The sequence below is a fragment of the Macrosteles quadrilineatus genome, unplaced genomic scaffold (genome assembly GCF_028750875.1).
Source record: "Macrosteles quadrilineatus isolate MER2022 unplaced genomic scaffold, UCM_ALF_1.0 Scaffold_7__1_contigs__length_78375512, whole genome shotgun sequence".
Taxonomy (NCBI): Eukaryota; Metazoa; Arthropoda; class Insecta; order Hemiptera; family Cicadellidae; genus Macrosteles; species Macrosteles quadrilineatus.
This window is the reverse complement of record NW_026542600.1, coordinates 42,096,042-42,118,869: the sequence shown is the minus strand read 5'-3', so window position 1 is coordinate 42,118,869 and position 22,828 is coordinate 42,096,042. Positions and strand designations below refer to the sequence as shown.

The 22,828-nt window shown below is 34.6% G+C and overlaps 1 protein-coding gene across 2 annotated transcripts in view; it reads left to right on the top strand.

Moving 5' to 3' along the window:
• The window catches only part of LOC128998514 (talin-2), a 131,338-nt gene extending 113,484 nt beyond the window's left edge, over positions 1-17,854 (top strand). The window contains exons 42-50 of one of the 2 annotated variants that reach the window (XM_054424683.1): positions 397-582; positions 1,234-1,447; positions 2,303-2,430; positions 9,227-9,352; positions 10,332-10,577; positions 11,116-11,252; positions 13,454-13,591; positions 14,508-14,685; positions 15,091-17,854. In XM_054424683.1, the coding sequence (XP_054280658.1) occupies positions 397-582; positions 1,234-1,447; positions 2,303-2,430; positions 9,227-9,352; positions 10,332-10,577; positions 11,116-11,252; positions 13,454-13,591; positions 14,508-14,685; positions 15,091-15,294 (1,557 nt within the window). In that variant the 3' untranslated portion in view covers positions 15,295-17,854. The remainder of the gene's footprint in view (positions 1-396; positions 583-1,233; positions 1,448-2,302; positions 2,431-9,226; positions 9,353-10,331; positions 10,578-11,115; positions 11,253-13,453; positions 13,592-14,507; positions 14,686-15,090) is intronic. The other variant, XM_054424684.1, reaches the window with a different exon arrangement.
• Positions 17,855-22,828: the final 4,974 nt, after the last annotated feature.

Sequence of the window (22,828 nt, the reverse complement as noted above, 5' to 3'; positions counted from 1 at the left end):
ATAAAGTGTTTTTACGGGAACTTTGCCTGTTTAGACTTTTATCATGTGTTTCATGTGGTCTAAAGCTAAAGTAACATTGACTTCTAAGATTAAACAGCAGTTCACCAGGTTGAGATTGTCAAATTGTTCAAAAATGTCTTCAATCATCAAATGCAGTTAGTAGACTACTTAAATGTAGTTTGTTCGCCAGATAATCCAAGCAATTTGAGAACTTGACACGTTTTTTATCAAATCTCTAAGGAAGTAATATTATTGTGCAACTCTAGACCTTTTGAAATAAGCAAGGAAGCTTTGGAGTTAGAACCTAAAGCAGTAAATGATAATGATGTAAGTAATAAATAAACAGAAAAGCACCAGGAATTGAACCTAACTTATTACCAATGATATATTCCGCAGGCTCTCCACAGTGTAGAAGTGACTCGAGTGTCGGCGACGGCAGAGGAATTAGTCCGCTGCACCAAGCCTATCACTCTCGCCACAGCTAAGGCAGTTCACGCTGGCAACAGTTGCAAGCAAGAAGACATCATTGTAGCTGCCAACATGGGTCGCAAGGCCATCTCTGATATGCTCACTATCTGCAAGGTAGCTTACTCCTTCCTTTGTTGTCCTTTACGAATGAACTTTCCTTCCATCCAAGGATGTTTCCCATTCTTTGTTTCCTAGATAGGTGGTTTCCAAACCACTAAAAGTACAAACTGACTACAGGTTAAGTAACCTCAATGTATCAGTTACTTACATTCCATAAACTATTGGTGGTTCTGCTGGGACTGTTAGGATTGTAAATATTCAATTTCAGGAGCTTTTTGAAAAGTTACAGACCAATCTTTACATTGTAAGTTATTTCAACGATAAAAACATTCAAAATTCACAAATTTAGAAGAGAAGTATACATATTGTTTTCAAATGACCACCCCTTAACTGTTTTCAGGAAAATTAAATTTGAAACAAAACAAATAAGATTTAGTCTACTGATTTAAAATTTAGCTGAGAACAAGTGTAATAAGAAAATCTATAACCACCCTAAGTCCAAAAATTGATAATTATGTAATATTTCTCATTATTTCACATAAATAACACAGTATATGTACTCATGACTGCAGGTAATTGTGTATTCATATTGTATCAACTCACATACTCACAGTTTCTCATTATTTCACATAAATATTGCAGGATATGTACTGATGATTGCTGATAATTGTGTATTCTGTCAACGTTTACACATGTATATCGCAGGGTAACGCTAACACGGCAGATGGCGATGAGCTCCGGAGACGCACTCTGCAGGCAGGTCAGGACGTGGCAATCCAGTACAGAGAGCTTCTACAAGCTGTACTCCACAGTCTGAGCAGATCTGGCGCCATCGAAGCCAAGCAGGGTCTGTCTCATATCTCCCGGCGCATCGCACAGTGTGTAACCGAACTGGTGGCTGTGGCACAACTGCTTAAGGGTACAAATCATCAATATCATGAACTTGATTGAAGAAAACTGTTTTAATTTATTAAGTCCTAATGGTTAAGTTCCAAAATATGTAGACCTTCTACTATTTTGAGCTCCAGTAAGTCAATCTTCATTGGACATATACATTGAATCTTGTGATGTGTCAAGACTTCACCAAGTTTTAGATCATAAGAGTGACAGTGATAGCCTGGGCTTCCATCTGGTGGTATTGAATAACTCCCAGTAAAGAGGGGCCACCCAATGGTTAAAATTGAAGCACAAAAAGTTTGATTTTTGCTTTTTTGAACCTAAATTTGCTTTACCAATTACTTTTATCATCGGTTGTAAAATTTGAAAACTTATTTCTGTGGTCACTGGTATAGTGTGAATTATTTAACACTTTTATCAAACCCTGGGTCTGACAGGACCACAGGAATTTTCACAAACGCATGTTGGCAACACTTGGGGATTTCATTTCTCCAAAACCTTCCCCCCTTTTCCTCCCCTACCTGTTAGTATATTGTTTGTTCATTTTGCGAGGGTGCCGTGACCTTGACAGGTCATCTGTTCATAACATACGCGTCTCAGAAGCCCAGCGTTAGTGTATTTTATAGGGTTTTGGTTAGTGTTATAAAAATAGGGTTTCAGTAAGGAAGTGTTAATTATTATGTATTTACTGCACAATCTGGAAACATGTGGTTAGTCTCATAAGGGGACTCGTGCCCCTCTAGCCCATATTGATGGACGCCCATGAGTGATAGCAACTCATTATTCAATTAATTAAATCTAGATTTAACTTTGGCATGTCTTTACCAGCAATAAACATATCTTTGCTTATTTTTTAATGAAGAACAAATGTTTCCAGGTACAGATTGGGTGGATCCAGATGACCCTACAGTTATTGCAGAGAATGAACTTTTGGGAGCTGCTGCCTCCATCGATGCTGCGGCCAAAAAGTTGGCCAGTCTACGACCTCGCAAATCAGTGACACAGGTTAGCTATAAGCCATTTCAAAATTCTCAATTTTTTTAACAGAATCCTTTTATTTTATTTAGAATCAATTACATTGTGAGTTAGTTCATGTGTTGTACCTAGAGATTTTTCACTGCTGTATAGAAATTATTGAATGTGAAGAATAATAAGAATAGTTTATTCTTATTGCTACTTAACATGAATATGCAATACGAATTGCATGCGTCAGTTTTGATGTTGTCTGAAATGAGAGCATTTCAATATCATCTTAGTAAAAATTGAATAAGGCTCAACAGACAGTTTGTCAAAATAGACTTGACAGGTAAATAAATTATCTCCTTATAAATTAGAATTGGCAGACAAGGATTCAATATTCATTAAGGTAACTTATTAATCTTAAACCTAATATTTTGTGGTTGTTTGTTGTCTTAACCAGTCTACAAAAACAAATCTTTGTATTACTTTTAATTTTTTCTAGAGTTTTACTAATTGGTGTTACTATTTTTTAACATATCTGTATTTTTCTTCTCTTCCCTGTTCTACTGTGGAGGATAACAAGGATGATTGGTGCTTCATTTAGAGCTACCCCCTCAAGATATGTTTGATATTCTTGGTTGTTTTTATTCTTCAACCGAGAATCAAACATATTATTGAGGCGGAACTCGCATCTTCATACAGTTCTCAATCTACGAGAGAAAGTTTAACCACACACACTAATGATATGATCTGTCAACTTCAAAACTGTAACAGCGTAGAGTGTTTTGTTGTTTAATGTCGTTGTACTATTTATTTGATAGTGAGGGTTCCAAAGTATCCTTTAATACTTGGAATTTTCCCTATGTCCTTCTTGGACATAAGGAAGGTCCTTCTTGGAAATTCAAAGAATCTTCCAAGATTTCTTATCTTGGAAGATTCTTTGAATTTAGCTCTGTCTAGAAATGTTATCCTTTGTTGAGAAATTTTAATTTTTAATCATATTTTACTCCTTATTTTTTTTCTTAATGCTTATACAGGGTGTCCCGGAACTCTCTACCAATATTTTAGGGCATTGATCCTGGGTAAGAAACATATCTAAATATCATATTTAAATTGTCTGGAAGTCCTTAGTTACTAACATAGCCGCCATTTAGTTTTTTTTCACTTATTTAGACAAAGCTACAAAAAAATTATGACAGTTTTCCAAATTCATAAAACAAAATAGTGGCCATTTATATATTTTTTTCTTAAATAACTCAAAAACCGTTGATTTTAGAACTTTACAAGAATAACCTTTTCATGGCAATTTAATTACAAATCGATTGACACCAGAATCATTAAGATTGGACGAATATTAACTGAGATATGGCAGCTTTAGTGATACTTGACTGCTGGTGATATTTGACAGTTGCAGTGCATGCTGAGGCATGCTGTCACGTACCACTAAAGCTGCCATATCTCAGTTAATATTCGTTCAATCTTAAAGATTAGGGTGTCAATAAATTTTGAATTAAATTCCCTTAAAAACTTTCTTCTAAAACTTTTGTAAAATCAACGGTTTTTGAGTTATTTAAGAAACAAAATTATAAATGGCCGCCATTTTGTTTTATGAATTTGGAAAATTTTCAATGTTTTTTGTAGCTTCTTCTAGTTGTCATAAATGCAAAGTTTCAATTTTGTATGTTTATCCACTTTTCAGAAAACAAATTAATAAGTGAAATAGCTTATTCCCTATAGGGGAAATTCGCTAAAAACAAAATGGCGGCTTTGTGAGCAACTATGGACTTCCATACAATTTAAATATGATATTTAGATATGTTACTTACCCAGGAACAATGCCCTAAAATATTGGTAGAGAGTTCCAGGACACCCTGTATATATTGTTGAGTTTTGCAATCTTCTGGTAGTTAGTATTATGGCAAAAAGGTTACTTTCAAATATTTCACTTTTGAGCCCTGAAAATAACTCCTATAAATTTGCTTTGTATTTCATGAATATTTTACTTAATGTTAACAAACACATTAATGTTTATTCAACCACAGGTCAGTTACCAATTACCATTAATGATCTTGTTTGTCTTGTGTGTTAAGTGTTTAAATGTTTATTTATACTAACTTAACAATCTTCACATGAAGATAAAGGATCAAGATGGCTCTATGTAAGAGCTGAAACTAAAAGTACCATTTTTAATATTTTATCTTATGTATCTAAAGCTTTTTGCTGAAACTTTTTTTGCAAGTATTAGAAAGTCTAAAATATACATTGCTTGTAAATAATATCTACTTTGTTAAACCATTAGAACATATGTTACACATACATTAGAAGCGAGGCTTCCATGGTCACAAACACTAACACTAACATTATAAACCGGATGTTCCGGGTACATCCCTGTTTTGTTATTGTGGGTGGTGACGCTACGACTAAATTAGTTTGACACTTGTTTCGGTGAACCGTTCTGACGATGAGTGTCTATAATAAAGAACTGGCCAAAACGTCAGGGCTTAGTAATAAGTTTTTAATGCTGTCATACCCAGAAGACCTCGTTTTTAGTCTGTAATCATCATATTACATTAGTTTTATCGATAGGTAACAGGGTGTCTACCAGTCGGGAATTCCGGGAAATTCGGGAAAAAGTCAAGGATTTTGAAAGGTCGGGAAAAGTCGTGAAAAAGTCATGAATTTCGGCCGAAAGTCGGGAATAATCTAACCTTTCAAAATTAGGGATGAACGGGTCCCAAAACTTTAAAACAAATTCTGGATCTTATATTCCTGATCATTGGGACGGGATTACATTGAAGGGGTGTGGGATGAAAATGCATCGGAATTCCAATTTGATTCAGTGATGATCAAAATAACAATTTGAATCATGGGCATTCAGTATCCATATACGTTATTGAATCAGTATCCAAATAAGTTTTTGAATCAGTATCCATACTTTATTGAATCAGTATCCATATACGTTTTTGATTCAGTATAAATATACGTTTTTGAATCAGTATCCATGTGTTATTGAATCAGTATCCAAATACGTTTTTGAATCAGTATCCATACATTTTTGAGTCAGTATCTATATACGTTATTGAATCAGTATCCAAATACGTTTTTGAATCAGTATCCATATACGTTATTGAATCATTATCCAAATACCTTTTTGAATCAGTGTCCATACGTTATTGAATCAGTATCCATATACGTAGTTGACTGTTACATTGATAGTGTTACTTTGACTATCAGTATCCATATAACTTATTGACATTATTCAAATGATTGACATTAATTATATAAGTTATTCACTGAGACATTGCTTAGCCATACAAGTTATTACCCTCCAAGTACATGGCATACACTGAAACATTGCTTAGCCATACAAGTTATTACCATCCAAGTACATGGCATACACTGAGACATTGCTTAGCCATACAAGTTATTGCCATCCACGTACATGGCATACACTGAGACATTGCTTAGCCATACAAGTTATTACCATCCAAGTACATGGCATACACTGAGACATTGCTTAGCCATACAAGTTATTGCCATCCACGTACATGGCATACACTGAGACATTGCTTAGCCATACGTTATTGCCATCCACGTACATGGCATACACTGAGACATTGCTTAGCCATACAAGTTATTACCATCCAAGTACATGGCATACACTGAGACATTGCTTAGCCATACAGGTTATTGCCATCCACGTACATGGCATACACTGAGACATTGCTTAGCCATACAGGTTATTGCCATCCACGTACATTTCATACACTGAGAAGACATTGCTTAGCCATACAGGTTATTGCCATCCAAGTACATGGCATACACTGAGACATTACTTAGTCATACAGGTTATTGCCATCCACGTACATGGCATACACTGAGACATTGCTTAGCCATACAGGTTATTGCCATCCAAGTACATGGCATACACTGAGACATTGCTTAGCCATACAGGTTATTGCCATCCAAGTACATGGCATACACTGAGACATTGCTTAGTCATACAGGTTATTGCCATCCACGTACATGGCATACACTGAGACATTGCTTAGCCATACAAGTTATTACCATCCAAGTACATGGCATACACTGAGACATTGCTTAGCCATACAAGTTATTGCCATCCACGTACATGGCATACACTGAGACATTGCTTAGCCATACGTTATTGCCATCCACGTACATGGCATACACTGAGACATTGCTTAGCCATACAAGTTATTACCATCCAAGTACATGGCATACACTGAGACATTGCTTAGCCATACAGGTTATTGCCATCCACGTACATGGCATACACTGAGACATTGCTTAGCCATACAGGTTATTGCCATCCACGTACATTTCATACACTGAGAAGACATTGCTTAGCCATACAGGTTATTGCCATCCAAGTACATGGCATACACTGAGACATTACTTAGTCATACAGGTTATTGCCATCCACGTACATGGCATACACTGAGACATTGCTTAGCCATACAGGTTATTGCCATCCAAGTACATGGCATACACTGAGACATTGCTTAGCCATACAGGTTATTGCCATCCAAGTACATGGCATACACTGAGACATTGCTTAGTCATACAGGTTATTGCCATCCACGTACATGGCATACACTGAGACATTGCTTAGCCATACAAGTTATTGCCATCCAAGTACATGGCATACACTGAGACATTGCTTAGCCATACAGGTTAATTGCCATCCACGTACATGGCATACACTGAGACATTGCTTAGCCATACAGGTTATTGCCATCCACGTACATTTCATACACTGAGAAGACATTGCCATACGGGATTTTCTCGGCATGTGATTTGTTTCGATCGTCAGTGATTTCGCTGTGTCGCGAGTGATCGCGAGACGGAAAAAGGTGTAGTAACATGGAGAACGGACCCAGTTTTTGGTCGGGATTTATATAAAAATGGTAATGAAAAGTCGGGAAAAAGTCGGGAATTCCATTTGAGAAATCTGGTAGACACCCTGGGTAATTAAATTGACAGGTTATTATGTCATACAGTATAATAACGAAATAAAATTTAACTTAATGTTGTTCAGTACTGATGATTACATTATTTAATATTAATAAATGTAAATTATTAAAAAATATTAATTTTTTAGTTTAATAATATTGAATTATAATGAGTATTCAGTCAAAATGTATCTAGTAAATGGTATAAGTAGTTTTACTGTAGAATCAAATATATGTTCCATTAAGATATCAAATGTGATTTTTAAATTCATTTAAGTAAACCTGTCCTTACAATGTACATCTTATGTTACATTATGAAATAAGTGGTAAGATAAACCTTGAAAAAAGTCAGTAGTCCTGGCTAATAGGTATCTTTGCAATTACAGTAGAACCTTCAAGAGAGAATCCTAGAAGTATAATAAATTACTCCTGTTATTGGGGACTTTTCTTATAAAGTGCTTTGTTATCAAAGTATCCACTAATACTTCATTTTTAAGTATACTTGTTTTAAAGGGTCTCATACTATTTATATTCTACAATATTGATCTGCTTGTAATACAAGAAGTATTTACACTTCTGCTGTGTCAACTAACTTTTAATAAATACATTTTATACCAAGAAAATTTTCAAACAAAAATAGTGCACACTATCCAATTGGAACCACAGCCCTGATTTTTCCAATAAACGTGGTTTTTATGGTGATATTTAAATTAATTAGCTTATTAGACATAAATAATGATAAAAACCATACACGTTTTTTTGCAGCCATTTAATGAAAAACTAAACTATTACCTATTCTATTTACTGTAGTAGAAAGAATAAGATGAGATCTCTGAAAATATCTAAGAAAATTTGCTGTAGGTACTATGAATATGCTGACTCATATTTTATAGAACACATTTACACAGACTTTGCCTAACCCATACTGTGATTTTACAGAAGTTAGTATCAACGATAAATTAGGAATGCACTAATGTGAACTACTCAGTTTGGTTGCGTACCGCCAACACTGTGTGTGTGAGGTAGCGAGATGGTTAGGTGTTCACGTTGAGCATTGGTGTGATACTAGGTTTAAAACTATTTCAATAACCGCAGCATCGTCTTTCATTAGTAGAAAAACCCCTGACATACATGGTCAAAAACCTGCTTAATAAACTGTCTCAAGAATTCAAAAACAAAATTCAGTCCAAGCACTTCAAAAGCAGCCTTGCTAATTTTCTTTTTAAGACAAATCTAATATAGTATAGATCAGTTCTTAACTGATCAGGATTTGTAATAATGAATTTGTTTTTTAACTATAATTTTTGGACTAATCCATTTTCGTCTAAACCACTTTTATTTTATAGTTTTAGTTTTAGTTTATTTTATTCCTTTATAATTCCTTAGTCTTAAGGTATTTGTATATTGACAATGTCACCTGTTTTATAGCATTGCTATATTTGTAAAGGTTATGTGACAATAACGATTTATTTATTTATTTACACTCGTGATTGTGATGCCAAATGTACAGTAGATGTTTAAAATGTAATATCTGTATATTTTAATCAATATATTGTACTAAATATATGTTTTCTCACATAATTAATGTTTAGATTTTAAAATTTGTAATACACTATTTAAGCTTGTTTTCGTCAAATGTATTTCATTTTATAAGTTACCAGATGTATCGGAATGGTCTTAGAGTAGTGCTGTCTTTTTCATATTAAGATTGTATGATTTAAACCCAACTTATATTACTTTGGGCGACTAGGAGCCACATTTACATTTTTATTTAAATAAGTAATGCTCCTAACCTACATTTATCTGTTAATACAACCAGAATAAATTTTAATTTATAATTTAACCTTAATATTTTTGTTTGACAGGAAGCGGATGAGAGCCTCAACTTTGATGAGATGATACTTGAGGCTGCAAAATCCATTGCAGCTGCTACTTCCGCTTTAGTCAAGGCTGCATCATCAGCCCAACGGGAGCTCATTGACAACGGCAAGGTAAATTTGTTCCTAGTTAAAGTCATTTTGCCTCATATTTAGAATAATTCCAAATAACTATACAGCCCGATGTGTAACTCACTGACCAGGTTTTAAAGAGTCTTGGTCCCAAACCACTCAGGAAAATCCCTAAAGGGGCATTTTCAATTTTTAACTCCCTCGAAAATGTTGAATTCCTCACTCATGTCAATCTTATGATAAATACCATTGTAAGTCGCTGACTTTGATATACAGGCCTAAACCTCTTCAAGACAAGCTACACTCTTAATTGACTAAGATTTAAGAAGACATCCCAAATTTGCTGTAAGATACACAAAAGTGCTACTATTTAGTTCTATTTGGCATGTTTAAAACCCCAAAATGTATTTTTTTCTACCATCCCTAGTGAGTAAACAATTAGTCCTCTCCCAAAACAGATATCACCATCAGAGGTTCATTTCTGACGAACTATGATTGTCCGGACCTTGCACCAAATGACTATTTCTTGTTTCCATGATGAAGAAGTGGGAGTGCATCATTTCAATTACAATAGACTGCAGTAAGAAGTGGCAAGCTGGTTAAAGACAAAAGCGGTAGAATTTCACACGAAAGGAATTGTCAAACTCATTTATGCTATGATAAATGCCTAGATCTTAATGGTGACTAGTTGAACAGTAGTATTTAAGTCTGGCTTTCAGATACTATGATAAATGCCTAGATCTTAATGGTGACTATGTTGAACAGTAGTATTTAAGTCTGGCTTTCAACTGTATGTAATACAAAAATTGTCCTATACTTTTTTCATTATTATTCCTAAAAGTAATCTACTTTCTAGATAGCCCTCATATAATGCTTTTCAATTTGTTAGCACATTTCAAGTTTTTGTAACGTTGACGTTTTTGTTTTAATAACTAACTGTATCTTTACAGTAATTTTGACTTTGTCAATGATATCATATACATTATAAAGATTTGTATTATTACTATAAACATGTGTCCAGGTGTCTCGTAGACCTTTGACCAGCTCAGATGATGGCCAATGGTCTGAGGGTCTGATCTCTGCGGCCCGGTTAGTCGCTGCAGCTACTCACTCCCTCGTAGAGTCTGCCAATGCATTGGTACAGGGAGTCAGTTCCGAGGAAAAGCTTGTGTCTAGTGCCAAGCAGGTTGCGTCATCCACAGCTCAGCTCCTCGTGGCGTGTAAAGTCAAGGCAGACCCTGACAGCGACAACACCAAACGACTCCAGGTAAAACTACCCTGTTCTAGACTTGTGTTATTTTTTCCAGTTACTTATTGTTAAGTTTCATGGATAGAGTCTACTGTCCAATTTAAGAATGCAGCATGAAAGATAATAGTTATAAAGACCTTAAAATGTTTACAATAATAATTATTATTCTCACCAACAATTTTTAGTGGTACAAATATTGTTTCAATTACTTCAGGTATTCCAGTTTGTGAATGTATGCATGTGTGTGAATGTTTAAGTGGTCATGATGTGTGTGTATGCGTGTGATGCTCCTTCCGTAGCTACAACCTCTCAAACCGGGTGCAACATTCATAATTATAATGAGGGTTTAGGAATAAACAATGACTATACTATTTATTGTTGTTTAAAGGGTTATTGCGACTAAAGTAAACCTTCTATTACCAACAGTAAACCGTTAACAAAGTGATAATTTGTGTGACTTAAGCTAAAATATAAGTGGATGATAGTTTTATATATTTAAAACAAAAACTCAACCAATTAAACTGAATACGACTTATGGCTATTATTTGTTTTATAGGCTGCAGGTAATGCAGTAAAGCGAGCTACGGACAACCTGGTAAGAGCTGCACAACAAGCCATTCAACAAGAAGAGGAGCGGAGTCTTGTCCTCAATAGGAGAATGGTCGGAGGAATCGCTCAAGAGATCAACGCAAGGTAAACGATTAATAAAATGCCAGTAATGATACCAGTTCCTGACCTAAATCAATTCTCACTTCTTGGTATTTAACTAAATACTAAATCATTCTTCAAATCGTAAAAATTATTTAAACGGCATATTAGTGCTGTAAAAATACGTTTGTTATATACAAATATAAATTTTTGGGTTACGGGTATGTTTGTGATCACAACTAAAGAGTTGGGAGTAGGTAATTTCATAAGCATTGGTGAAATTGTGGCCATTTCCGACTCATAAACAAATTAAAAAGTGAATCATATAAATCCATTCATCAACAGTATTATGTTGATTCTTTGTCACATCAGATCAAGTTAAAAAATTGTCATTTTGTGAAATTATGCTTAAAATTGTGGTAATCGTATGAGATGAATATGATTTCGCATCGATTGTGCGAGATGATTACAATGTCACTGTTATCGCAACTGTTGCTCACGGATGTTGCTGCTATGGTTTTGCCAATATTTTTGAGTTTCGATTTAGACCCATTACAAATTGGGGTCTCAAGAGCAAAACTCTTTTAATATTGCAAAATTCATGCCTTTCCTCACACCTTCGGTTTCTCCAAGGCCTGCAACTCTTCCTTGGTGAAGCCATGTGTGCCAGAGAGAAACCTTCTCCGTAAAATAATTGGCAGATTTTACTCGTTTTTCTTTATTCGTCCTATAAATTGTAGCGGTTAGCTACGAATTAATGATGATTTGTTCGATTGATTGGATGTTACGACATAATCATTCATGTTGGAAATGATGGCTGAACCCTTAAATTTAACCAGAGGCTTACCGCGAACCACAGGCCCAAAGAGATTATTGCTTTTGATGATTGCTAACATTAATTAAACCGTTTCAACTATGGAAATACTACCGGAATGAATATAATAAATTACCCATCAAATGACTGGACACAAGGTGAACTATTAATTATACCTTCCGCAAAGATTCGTGGCGGCTGAGGGATTAGGACGGTCGTTTGGTGTCCCAGCCCCCTAAATTAGCCCTAGCTCGACTGCTCTGGGTTTTGACCATGAGTCACCCACTAGGCTCAATGCATAGTTGGAAGAATTTTTGTATATCACCATAAAGTGTATTAAATAACGCCAGTTTTGTATCCTGCGTCAAATAACAAGAACATTGAGCCCAAACACGAAATAATTGCGACGATATTAAGTATATATTTGGTTTTAAAATAATAGACAGTTTTCGTGTCGTGGTATGCTTAATATCATCACAATTATTTAGTGTTTGAACTCAATGTTCTTGTTATTTTATGCAGGTTACAAAAATGACGTTATTTAATACACATTATGGTGATATACACACATTTAACCAACTATGCATTGAGCCCAGTGGGTGACTCATTGTCAAACCCCAGAGCAGCCGAGTGAGGGCTAATTTAGGGGCTGGGACACCACCCGACCGTCCTAATCCTTCAGCCGCCACGAATCTTTGTGGAAGGTATAAAGTAATATTGCCATTGGAATAGTGACGATGGAAATCAAATTAATGTTTTCAATAAATAGTGAAATAGAAATGAATAATTTTGGTAAAATTTATATTAACTAATACAGAAGAAGTCTGATTATCCGAGGTCCGATTATCCAAACCGCCGGGTTAACCGAGGCAAATACAGTACTGTATATAACAGTTTTTTTTTTTTCAATTTTGTTCCTGGTCCAATGGTAATAAATCGATTGTTGGTATGAGTTGGTAGAGAAATATATTTTTATTTAATCATAAATCACTTATTACTGTAATAATAAACCGTATTCTCCAGTTTCATTACGATGTTTGTCTAATTATAACCTATAATTTTTACCACTGTGTTATCCGAGTTTTTGATTATCCCTGGTAGGCACGGTCCTGTTTAGCTCGGATAGTTGGACTTCTACTGTACAAACACCATACATCTCAAGGGGCCATATGTCCCAAGAATTAGCAAGCCATCTTCTTCGTCTGATGGTTCGGGCACGACAACCGCTGCGTCCATCCACTCATCTGATGTGCGCATGCGCGAGCACATTGTCCTGGGTTGTACAATGGCTTGACTAAACCTATTCAAACCTTCTGTCTGAACATTTGAATAGTTGTGGAGGTAGAGCTCCACAAAATACATTACCTTACAAGCAATATACCAAAAATTAAAATGTACTAATGAAGGTGACTAAATGTTCTTTACAATATAGGTCAGAAGTTCTAAGGATAGAGAGAGAATTGGAAGAAGCTCGCAGTAGACTGACAGCCATTCGTCAAGCCAAATACAAACAGAAAGGTGAAAACAGTCCTTCTGATGGGGAACAGGATGGATTTGACTCATATAACAGGTATTCTAAAATATCTCTAGTACTTTCACACTGACTTGCAATATCTGCAAATAGACCAGCAAGAGTAGTATTGCCCTCCATTACCAATACATATTGAGAGTTTTTAATTTCATTTAACAACTAGTTTTATTTCAAAAGTGGTGTCATCCAATCATCTATATACCTAGACTATTTAGTCAGGACTCAACTTTCTCTAGGTTGCAAAGATAGAGTTTATGGTAGTATTTATAATTTTAGGGTTTTTTTTTGTAAACTGTTTGCTAAATTAAACTGTAAGGTTTTTATAGTTTCCTCTTTCAAACTCCTTTCAAAAATGTATGGTGTCTTTGGCTTTGATTTGTAGATTTTGAAAAAGTGTGTTCAGATGTTTCCTTTTAATTTCCAATTTGTAAGTAGGGTTAGAGTGAGGTTATATCCTCTTGTCTGGTGATGTTTGTTTTGTGTTGTTGCTGGGGTGGTTTTTAGATTTTACAGGTTCTCATAACAGAAGTATTATGTGTTAAAAGGTTTAAATTGGTGATGGTCACCAGAAGTTTCAACTTGTAGAGCAAATCTCAAATCTCAAAATGTAATTGTAAAACTTTTTTACCAACTAAATTAAGGATTACAAAAAGACTGGTAATAATGAACTGTTTGTTATTTAAACAAAACGGAAGAAGTTCAACTCTTCACCCTGCTATGACTAATAGGCTTTAAACCCCCATAAATATTTTTTCTTAACAACAAACACTGAAAAAATTAAACCCATGATACTGACTAACATGAATATGAGATCAGTAGCCTACTTAGTTCTGGATCTCGAAACTTGCCTATGGAATCCCAAAACCTATACTTTTTTAAGTTTTGGTAGTTTTGAGATTTGTTTTTTAAGCTTTTTTTAAAAAAAGCATACATTGATTTTGCAATGTTATTGCAGCAGCAGGCTCGACTCTTCTTACGAGCTTTCCTCTCACCAACACAACGTTTCCCACGAGGGTGTCAATGGCAGCAACGGTCAGGAAGGGTTAGGCAGCAAAATGTATGTTAGCAGTGTGGAAAGTCGTTCCAAAGTGTACCCGATTCCTTCTTCACCTGTCACATCTATCTCTCCTAAGGTAAGCTAAACAAACAATGCCTCTGATTTGAGCACAAGTTCAGTTGGTCCAACATTTTAAATCAAGAACAGATCATAGGACAGACACTCTGTCTCTTTTTTAAATTCCCTTGTACCAAAATCTATGCAATAATTTGACTTACGCTTGAACTTTTTGCAAAACCTTAAATATCATTCTTGTAAAATTACAAGCCATGTCAACATCAAATGTGTACAGTTTATAAACATTAGACTTCACATCTTCCTTATTTTAGGAGTTGTAGTAACCTGATTGTGACTCAAAAAGAAAACCACAAAATATCAAAGAAATTGTATTATATCTGAGATGTACATTACATAATATTTGAAGTTTTATTACAGCAATTGTGTGTTTGAACTAATCAATGTCAACCTGTTTTGTGTTAAGCAGGGATTCACCATGACTACAGTAGAAAGCAGCACGGAGCGCAGTCCATTGTCCACGTTAGTCCACAAATCTTCATCCTCTAGTTTCAACGGTCTGTCCTCACACTCTGAAATGACTCAGTCTCTAGAACAGAAGATGTTCAAACAAACATTTACGTCTTCACAGACCTCAACTACCAAATCCTACCGTGTCAACGAAGGCTAAACTCTACTTTCTTAATATGTAAAGTACCAAAACTTTCCCACTGTACTTTGTGCTTTTCTAAAGCCTTAAAACAAGCTTTATTACTGAGGTTTATTTATTCGTAGCTTATTTTAATCTAATGACAAATTTTAACTATTTAACAGTATTTGGGTTGTGCCTCTTTCTATTTGGGATTTATGATTAATTTGTTCATCATATCTGAGATAGGTTTAAATCTAATAATTAAAGTAATACGTTAAATTGTTGATTCAATCCAACTTCACCATATTAACAACAATATGTTTGATTTATTCTTGTATTTATGTTAAGAATGGAAAATTTTTTAGATTGGGATGTTATAATTTAGTTTTATATAATTTTCTAATTAGTGGGAAAATTTTTTGGAACAAAATTTTCTTTACAAACGACAAAATGGTCTTTTCATATATTAATTCACATACTTTTTTCAGAATGTCAGTATACAAGCATGAGCTGAATTAGTGTGTAATGTCTTGTTCAACATAATAATCACCCCTTATATTTTTGTATTCAACCTTTTAATCTTATTTTATACATTTTAAAATTAGTACTTTTTACAATCAGCTTATGGATGTCATCCATACTGTAAAAACACTCAGCCTCCATTTGTGACCTTATCTTACACAAAGCCTTGTATATTAACTATAGATTTATATAAATTTTGTAAACTTTCTTTGTGTAATATGTTGACACACTGTATAGGGATTTACAGTATGTATTCACTGTTTAGACTTAAGCTGTACTATACGTGTAATATAGTACCATTAGGTGGTGTTATATTGCCTTAAATACAGGACAAATTCATCTTCTACGTTGGAATTTTGGTGCTGTATGAAGCTTATTATATATTGGTGCTTTGAAACGTTTTACAAGCCAAATCATGTACCAAGTAAAATTAATGCCTTCTTGTTGAGTGTATTTATCTATTGTATTATAAATGTTACTAAGTTATTTAGCACCTACAAGCTGAGCATTTGCTTTGTATTCAGTAAGTCTAACATAACCATTTGTTAATTTTCTTAAAATTAAACGCAATGAATTTGTATATGAAGGTGTTAATTAATTGTTTATGCATTTTGGTAGTTTAATTTATTTGAAATGATTGTTTGAACTTAAATTATTTGCCAAAGAAAAACTGCTGCATTTGATGAGCTAGGATTCAAATTTGCAATTCCAAATAAGTCTCGTACCTTAAATCATTTATAAAGTAAAATTAATTGTTTATTACCTTACCTTACCTCCTTGGCCACTCAAACCTAAGAAGGTTTTTGGCCTCGCCAACAAGTTGCCTCCACTGCTGCCGGTCTGCCGCCATGTCAAGTTTACAAAATATATTAATTGTTTATTAATCTATCTATTACACATAAAGTAGTCATAAAAACTTTGATAGTGTTCTTTGAATTAATATAATAATATTTATGTATTTATCTTTATTTGATTAGCGAAATGCTTACTTTAAGTTTATAGAGTTTTTGTTAAGTCTGGAATACTTGTTGTAGTTTAAATGTATATAGTCAGTTTATAATAACTAACAATTTAGATTAAACTTGTAATTATTTGTTTTGAATGTACTTTTGACTCACCATAACATATACAGTTGTATGGTTAAAGTTCAGGTTGTCAATTAGCTATTGGCCAGTTATTTATGGAATAAACAAAGGTAAAATACAGTGCCTTTTTAAGTTGCTTAAGGCGGTGCTTTATTGTAAATTTAGAAGTTAATGTGCATGTTTTGACAATGTTGATAATTTTAAAAGTATATTTTTTATGCAATTTATTGTGAGGGCATATTTTACAAACTATATACAGTACAATTGTACAATTATATACAGTAGAAACTTGATAGCAAGTCATGTGAATAATCAAATAAAATTTGTTATAAAGGTAGGATTTTTATTGAAGTTTGCAATACCATGTAATTAGGGGAAACACAAAATCAAGGGTATTAAAAAATTACACTTGTTATCAAGCGTGACTTGCTTTTAAGTTTCCTCTGTATATTTAATTTCAGTTAAAGTATCAAATAATGTTACTGGTGTAACGTTTTGATAAATAATATTACAGTTGTATTATGCATGATGAATTATCAATTTTGTGATTTCTAGTCGGTGGTGAATCAGAGTTCTTGAGCAAAATCAACTTTAAAATTTAAATGTCTGTTAATTGTTATGACAACTCAGTTACTATTTCAACTTCCAAATAGTTTATTGGTGTTTTAATGATTAGTTAACGTAATCAATCTCTGTTTTCTGGAATAAGAAAGAAGATTATCTGAACGTATTATTCTTGTAGCCAACCTAAGTGAACTACATACATAGGCCTTAAATAAAGAAAACAAAATACATACTTGGCAAAATAAAACAGATCAGATTAAATAATCTGTGTAGATTGTAATAGATAAAAAATAGTCTTGTATGTCACTACTGATAGTTTTAAAATTATATTAATGCAATTAAAATAATGCCTATTCCTCAAACTGATAGTGTTTTGTTAACACTTTAACAATTAACATTCAAATTTATGAATATAATTTCCAATAACATGCTGTGTTTTTTTCTCCCTAAGCCCACTTATAAGTCTTTAATCATGTACTGGCTGCTAATTCAATATAGGAGTGATATATTTTAAATCGTTCAATACAGATTTAATTATCAGGCACTGGCATGATAGGCATAAGTATTAGAGATATTCAGTTTACTAAAGCTACAGCTTATGCAGATTACATAATGTACTTGACTACGTAAATATGAGAGAATAGATGGTACACTCCTGATTAACCGAGGTTGTTGGGACTGAGACTACTTCGATTACCAAGAATCTCGTATAACACGGAGGCCCCTTAGATTTTGAAAATGGGGGTTATGGTACCACGTTTGAGGTACCAAATTGTAAGGTGAGTAAAACGTATTGTGAATAAACAAACACCAGAACTTAGCCATTTACATCCATAATAGCCTACACCTGTGTTAGCCATAAACCAAACTATGTGCTAATTAACATAGTCCTAGACGCAAATACAATTAAGTATAAACACATACTCCCACAATATATTGATTATACAAAGACTCAAAATATAATAAAAAACCCTGACTAGTTTATTTTACACTCCGACACGATCGACACCATTTCACAAGTAAATATCTAACGCCTACAACAACATGACCCCCAAACGAGTGTGGACATATGACGACTAGACCAACCAATTTAATTTCGATCACCTTTGGGCTTGTACTTTAATTCACAGCAAATAGCGTGTAAGTTTCAACCAAACTTTAATGGGAAGATAGAAATAAGCTAAGAATATTCGTTCGTAAGCTTTCGACCAGGTAACATCACTGTGACACTACCTTTGCATCTCATACACGTCGATCGTCGTTAATTTATTTCAAAGGTTAGCTATAATAGTTATTCTATTTTCACGTTTTATGTTCATTTCCATACAACACACACATTCTCGTTCTGCCACCAATTTTAGTTGCTTTTAATTCCAACTTAAAATATCTATATATTATAACTAAATTTTGCCAACTTAATTCTATTTAATCTGTTCTACCCGACACTTCTGCCTACCAGTGACTAGCGGTGAACCTTCGATTAAATTAAAATAGTTAATCAATTAAAATTGTGAAACGGCTTTGTATCGACCCGTGTTATCGGCTCCTTTTGAGCACTCCAAGGAAGAAATTTGAGTGTGGCTGGTTCTAGGGGTAGGCCTTGCCTGTTCAGTGTTCAGTGAATACAATTTTATTCCCCCTCAGAATTCAAATTTTTGGCGCCTGAACAGGGACACATTTCTGGCTCCCCCTTTATGTTACTCACGTTTTCCCGTTAGGAAGTCAAATACTTCTAAAATGTATGTTTTAATAATACGTTGTGTACATATTGTAAAATATATGTTTTTAACAATACAGAGAAGTGAATAAAAATTGATGAAATTAAATTTTAATGCAAACCTTAATTAATAAGGTAGTGGTAGTGAGACAAACAGTAAGACAAATAATGATGTGTCAAAACTGAATTTCAAATCTCAAAACCATCCAAAGTTTTGGTTTTGAGATTTTGTAAGTTGTGATTTTGAACCTGCTGACTGGAGGATTGGTATCATAATTATTGTTTATTACACTGTTTTCAAACAAGCTGGCTGCAATCACAGAAAACGTACTACTATAACCCAGAATGCCAACCGCATGGTAAAAAGCATTAAGCGGATTGACAGGCAAAGCTCTCTCAAACCGCTTAATGCTTTTTACCATGCGGTTGGCATTCTGGGTTATAGTAGTACGTTTTCTGTGCTGCAATGGAGCAAACCACAGATCACCACTAACACTTAACACTGATGAAACTTGTAACGTAACGTGGTATGTGTTTGCAATACTTACTTGATACTTGTGCCCTTAATCCTTGACCAACGTCTGATAGATTGTGTCAAAGGCACAACTATTTAAATATTGATTAAAACTAAATATTTACAAACTTCTTGAAAAAAAAACACACTTAAAACCTTTTTTTTTATTGGACTGTGGGGATTTGATATCCTAACCTACTGGAGTGTTGTTTTCAACTCTTTCAGTGGAGCTTCCTTTAATTCCTCTAAATGAAATGAAATGCTTTATTTATTGTGCTATTGTGCCTAATCATAAAAAAAAGAAAAACAAAACAATCAAGATGGCAACTAAAATAGCTAAAACTAAAACTCACCAAAGTACCTACTCTTCATGTTTATACAGGCAAGCCTGGGTTAGAGTAGTTTTTAAAACATGTTTAAATTTTGAAACACACAGGTTTTTGATGGATGCAGGCAAGAAATTGTACATTTTAACACCTTGGTACTCAAAACTATTTTGAGTGGCTGTATACTTATGCCTTAGTGTAGACAGATTATCTTTAGATCTAGTACAATAGTTGTGAACATCAGATATCTTTTCAAATTGAGAAATGTTTTCTTTTACATACAACAAACTTGCCAAAACATACAAGGATGGAAATGTGAGAATGTTAAGACCCACGAAAAGGGGCTTACAATGTGTTCTTCTATTCACACTACAAATTAACCTCACCGCCTTCTTTTGTAAAGTAAAAAGTACCATTACCATAGGACAAATAGCTATGAATGTGGCCATATATACATCATCATATAAGGACATCATCTGAAACAGTGGACCTAAGTACTCTTATCATAAATATGCCTTTTACAATTTTAGATGCTACAAAATCTACATGTGAAAACCAGAAAACCACTTCAAGTTTGACTGAAAATGAAAAACCAAAAACTTCAGAGTGTTTACATCAATACCGTTACTGATAAGACTAATAGTCAGGTCCTGAGTCTTATCAGCATTAATACATAACTTGTTTGCATTACACCAGTCTTAATAACAGTAGACTTTGTGTCCAATGTGTCTGTAACTAATTCAAAGAGTTACCCCGTACACACACAAGGCCAAGTCATCAGCAAAAAGAAAGCTTTTTACAGATAAGTCATTAATATTACAAGGTAAGTCATTTATATACAGTATAAACAGGGTAGAACCCAATATAGAGCCTTGGGGCACTCGAACAGGGAACAGGGCTAGAATAAGTGCCATTTAGATAGACTTTTTGCCATCTGTCACTAAGATCAGATTGAAAAAACCTAACCAAAACAGCATCAAGGTTATAGCAAGAAAGCTTATTCACAAGGAGATCATGAGCCACTGTGTCAAAGGCCTTAGACATGTCGTACGATCTAAACACTATACCACTTTTGGCCTCTAAACTTTGAAAGCAATTTGATATCAGTGCCTGGGTTTGCTTGGACAGTGCTGTGTTTGGGCCTAAAGCCAAACTGACTACTTGCTAAAAGGTTACTATCCTCAAGATACTGAGAAAATCTACGATGTACGAGATGTTCCAAGACCTTCGACACTGCAGGGATAATAGATATAGGCCTATAGTTAGCAATAACATTTTTAGGCCCTTTTTTATGGACTGGTATAACCTTTGAAATCTTGAACTTGTTTGGGTAGCAGCCTTGTGTTATACAAAGATTAAATAGGTAAGTCAAAACTTCACTTATGTAACTAGAAGCTAACTTCAAGATGGGGACATTAATTCCGTAAATATCTAAACAAGAGCTATTGTTGAGACTGTTGATGGCTGCATACACCTCTTCTACAGTAAATAGCGCAAGCCTAAAAGCATGTCGTCCTCAATAGTCGGAAGAGCTTGCAAGAGCCCAAGAGGTCAAATTACTTAGATATTGCTCAGGACCATTTGAAGAGGCGGGAACATTACTTCTCAGGTTTTCAACACAGTCGACAAAGTAGGAGTTCAGGGTCGACTAATGAGTAGAGGGGTCTAGTAATCAGATGGCCCTGCAGTTCTGCCCTGAACTTCGCACTGTCCCAGTGGCGGATCTAGAGGGGGGGGGGCTACCGCCCCCCTCGGGTATACATATATATATTTTTTTTTATTGTATGTAATACAGTAGTGCATACACATTGCGTAAAATAATTTGTCACACTAACTTTGGACAAAGAAATTGTATAAAACTGCCATTTTTGAGACTTAGCTTATACATTTTTTGGGGGGTACCCCCGAACACCCCAGACCGCAAGGTCCCCCCCCCTTGTGACTGTTCTAGATCCGCTACTGCACTGTCCAACTCTCTTACTCTTTTTGGCAGGGTACCTATCAAAGATTTGTATTACTGAGCGAGGGTAGCTTCTAGCTTTTGATGGAGTGGCTAAGCCCTACACCACAGCAGATCGAGCTCTCGGGCCTTCCGAGTCTTATAGCTATGCTGGCTTTCCCTCATTTCAAAATGGAGGAGGTTATCTTTCAGGGGTAGCAGACTGCTTAGAAAAAATATTGGCTGTGCACTGTTAGTATTCCTAACGCCATGAAGAGAGGCCTGCAGTGTTCGTCGTTGTCTGAGGATGTTATAATTCTTACGGTCCTCTTCTGTAAGAGGAGAATGTCCTGAGTTAGTGGTGCGTGTCCCCACATCGCTATGCCATAGGTGAGATGGCTATGGAATAAACCGTGATATACATTTAGTATAGGGCTTCATGATGATATGAGATATAGTATCGCGAAGATATAGTACTCTGGAAAGTTTAGTACATATTATCTATGTGTGTATTCCAACTTAGCTTGGGTCCAGCCAAAACCCAAGAAGTTTCACGGCTTCGTCTTTTTGTATATCAAGCTTCAGGGTACATAGCAGCGATTGGGTTTTGTCTTCGTTTAGCTTGAATCGACTAAAAAAATACTATGCATGGACATAAATTTATCAGAATATGTATCATTAATGTACTTACTGTACATTAACTTACAAACGACACAAACTTACAATACAATACAGCTTCATATTGATAAAAGGTAAACAAAAATTAATATTAACCACTAAATGTTTGAATTGATGTCGATGTTCATGATGAATTAGTGACAGGAGTTTAAGTTTAGTGTTTCTTTATCAACAATTATGTTTTAATCTGGCAACCATAAGGTAAACCAATTTATTAATTATTCGTTC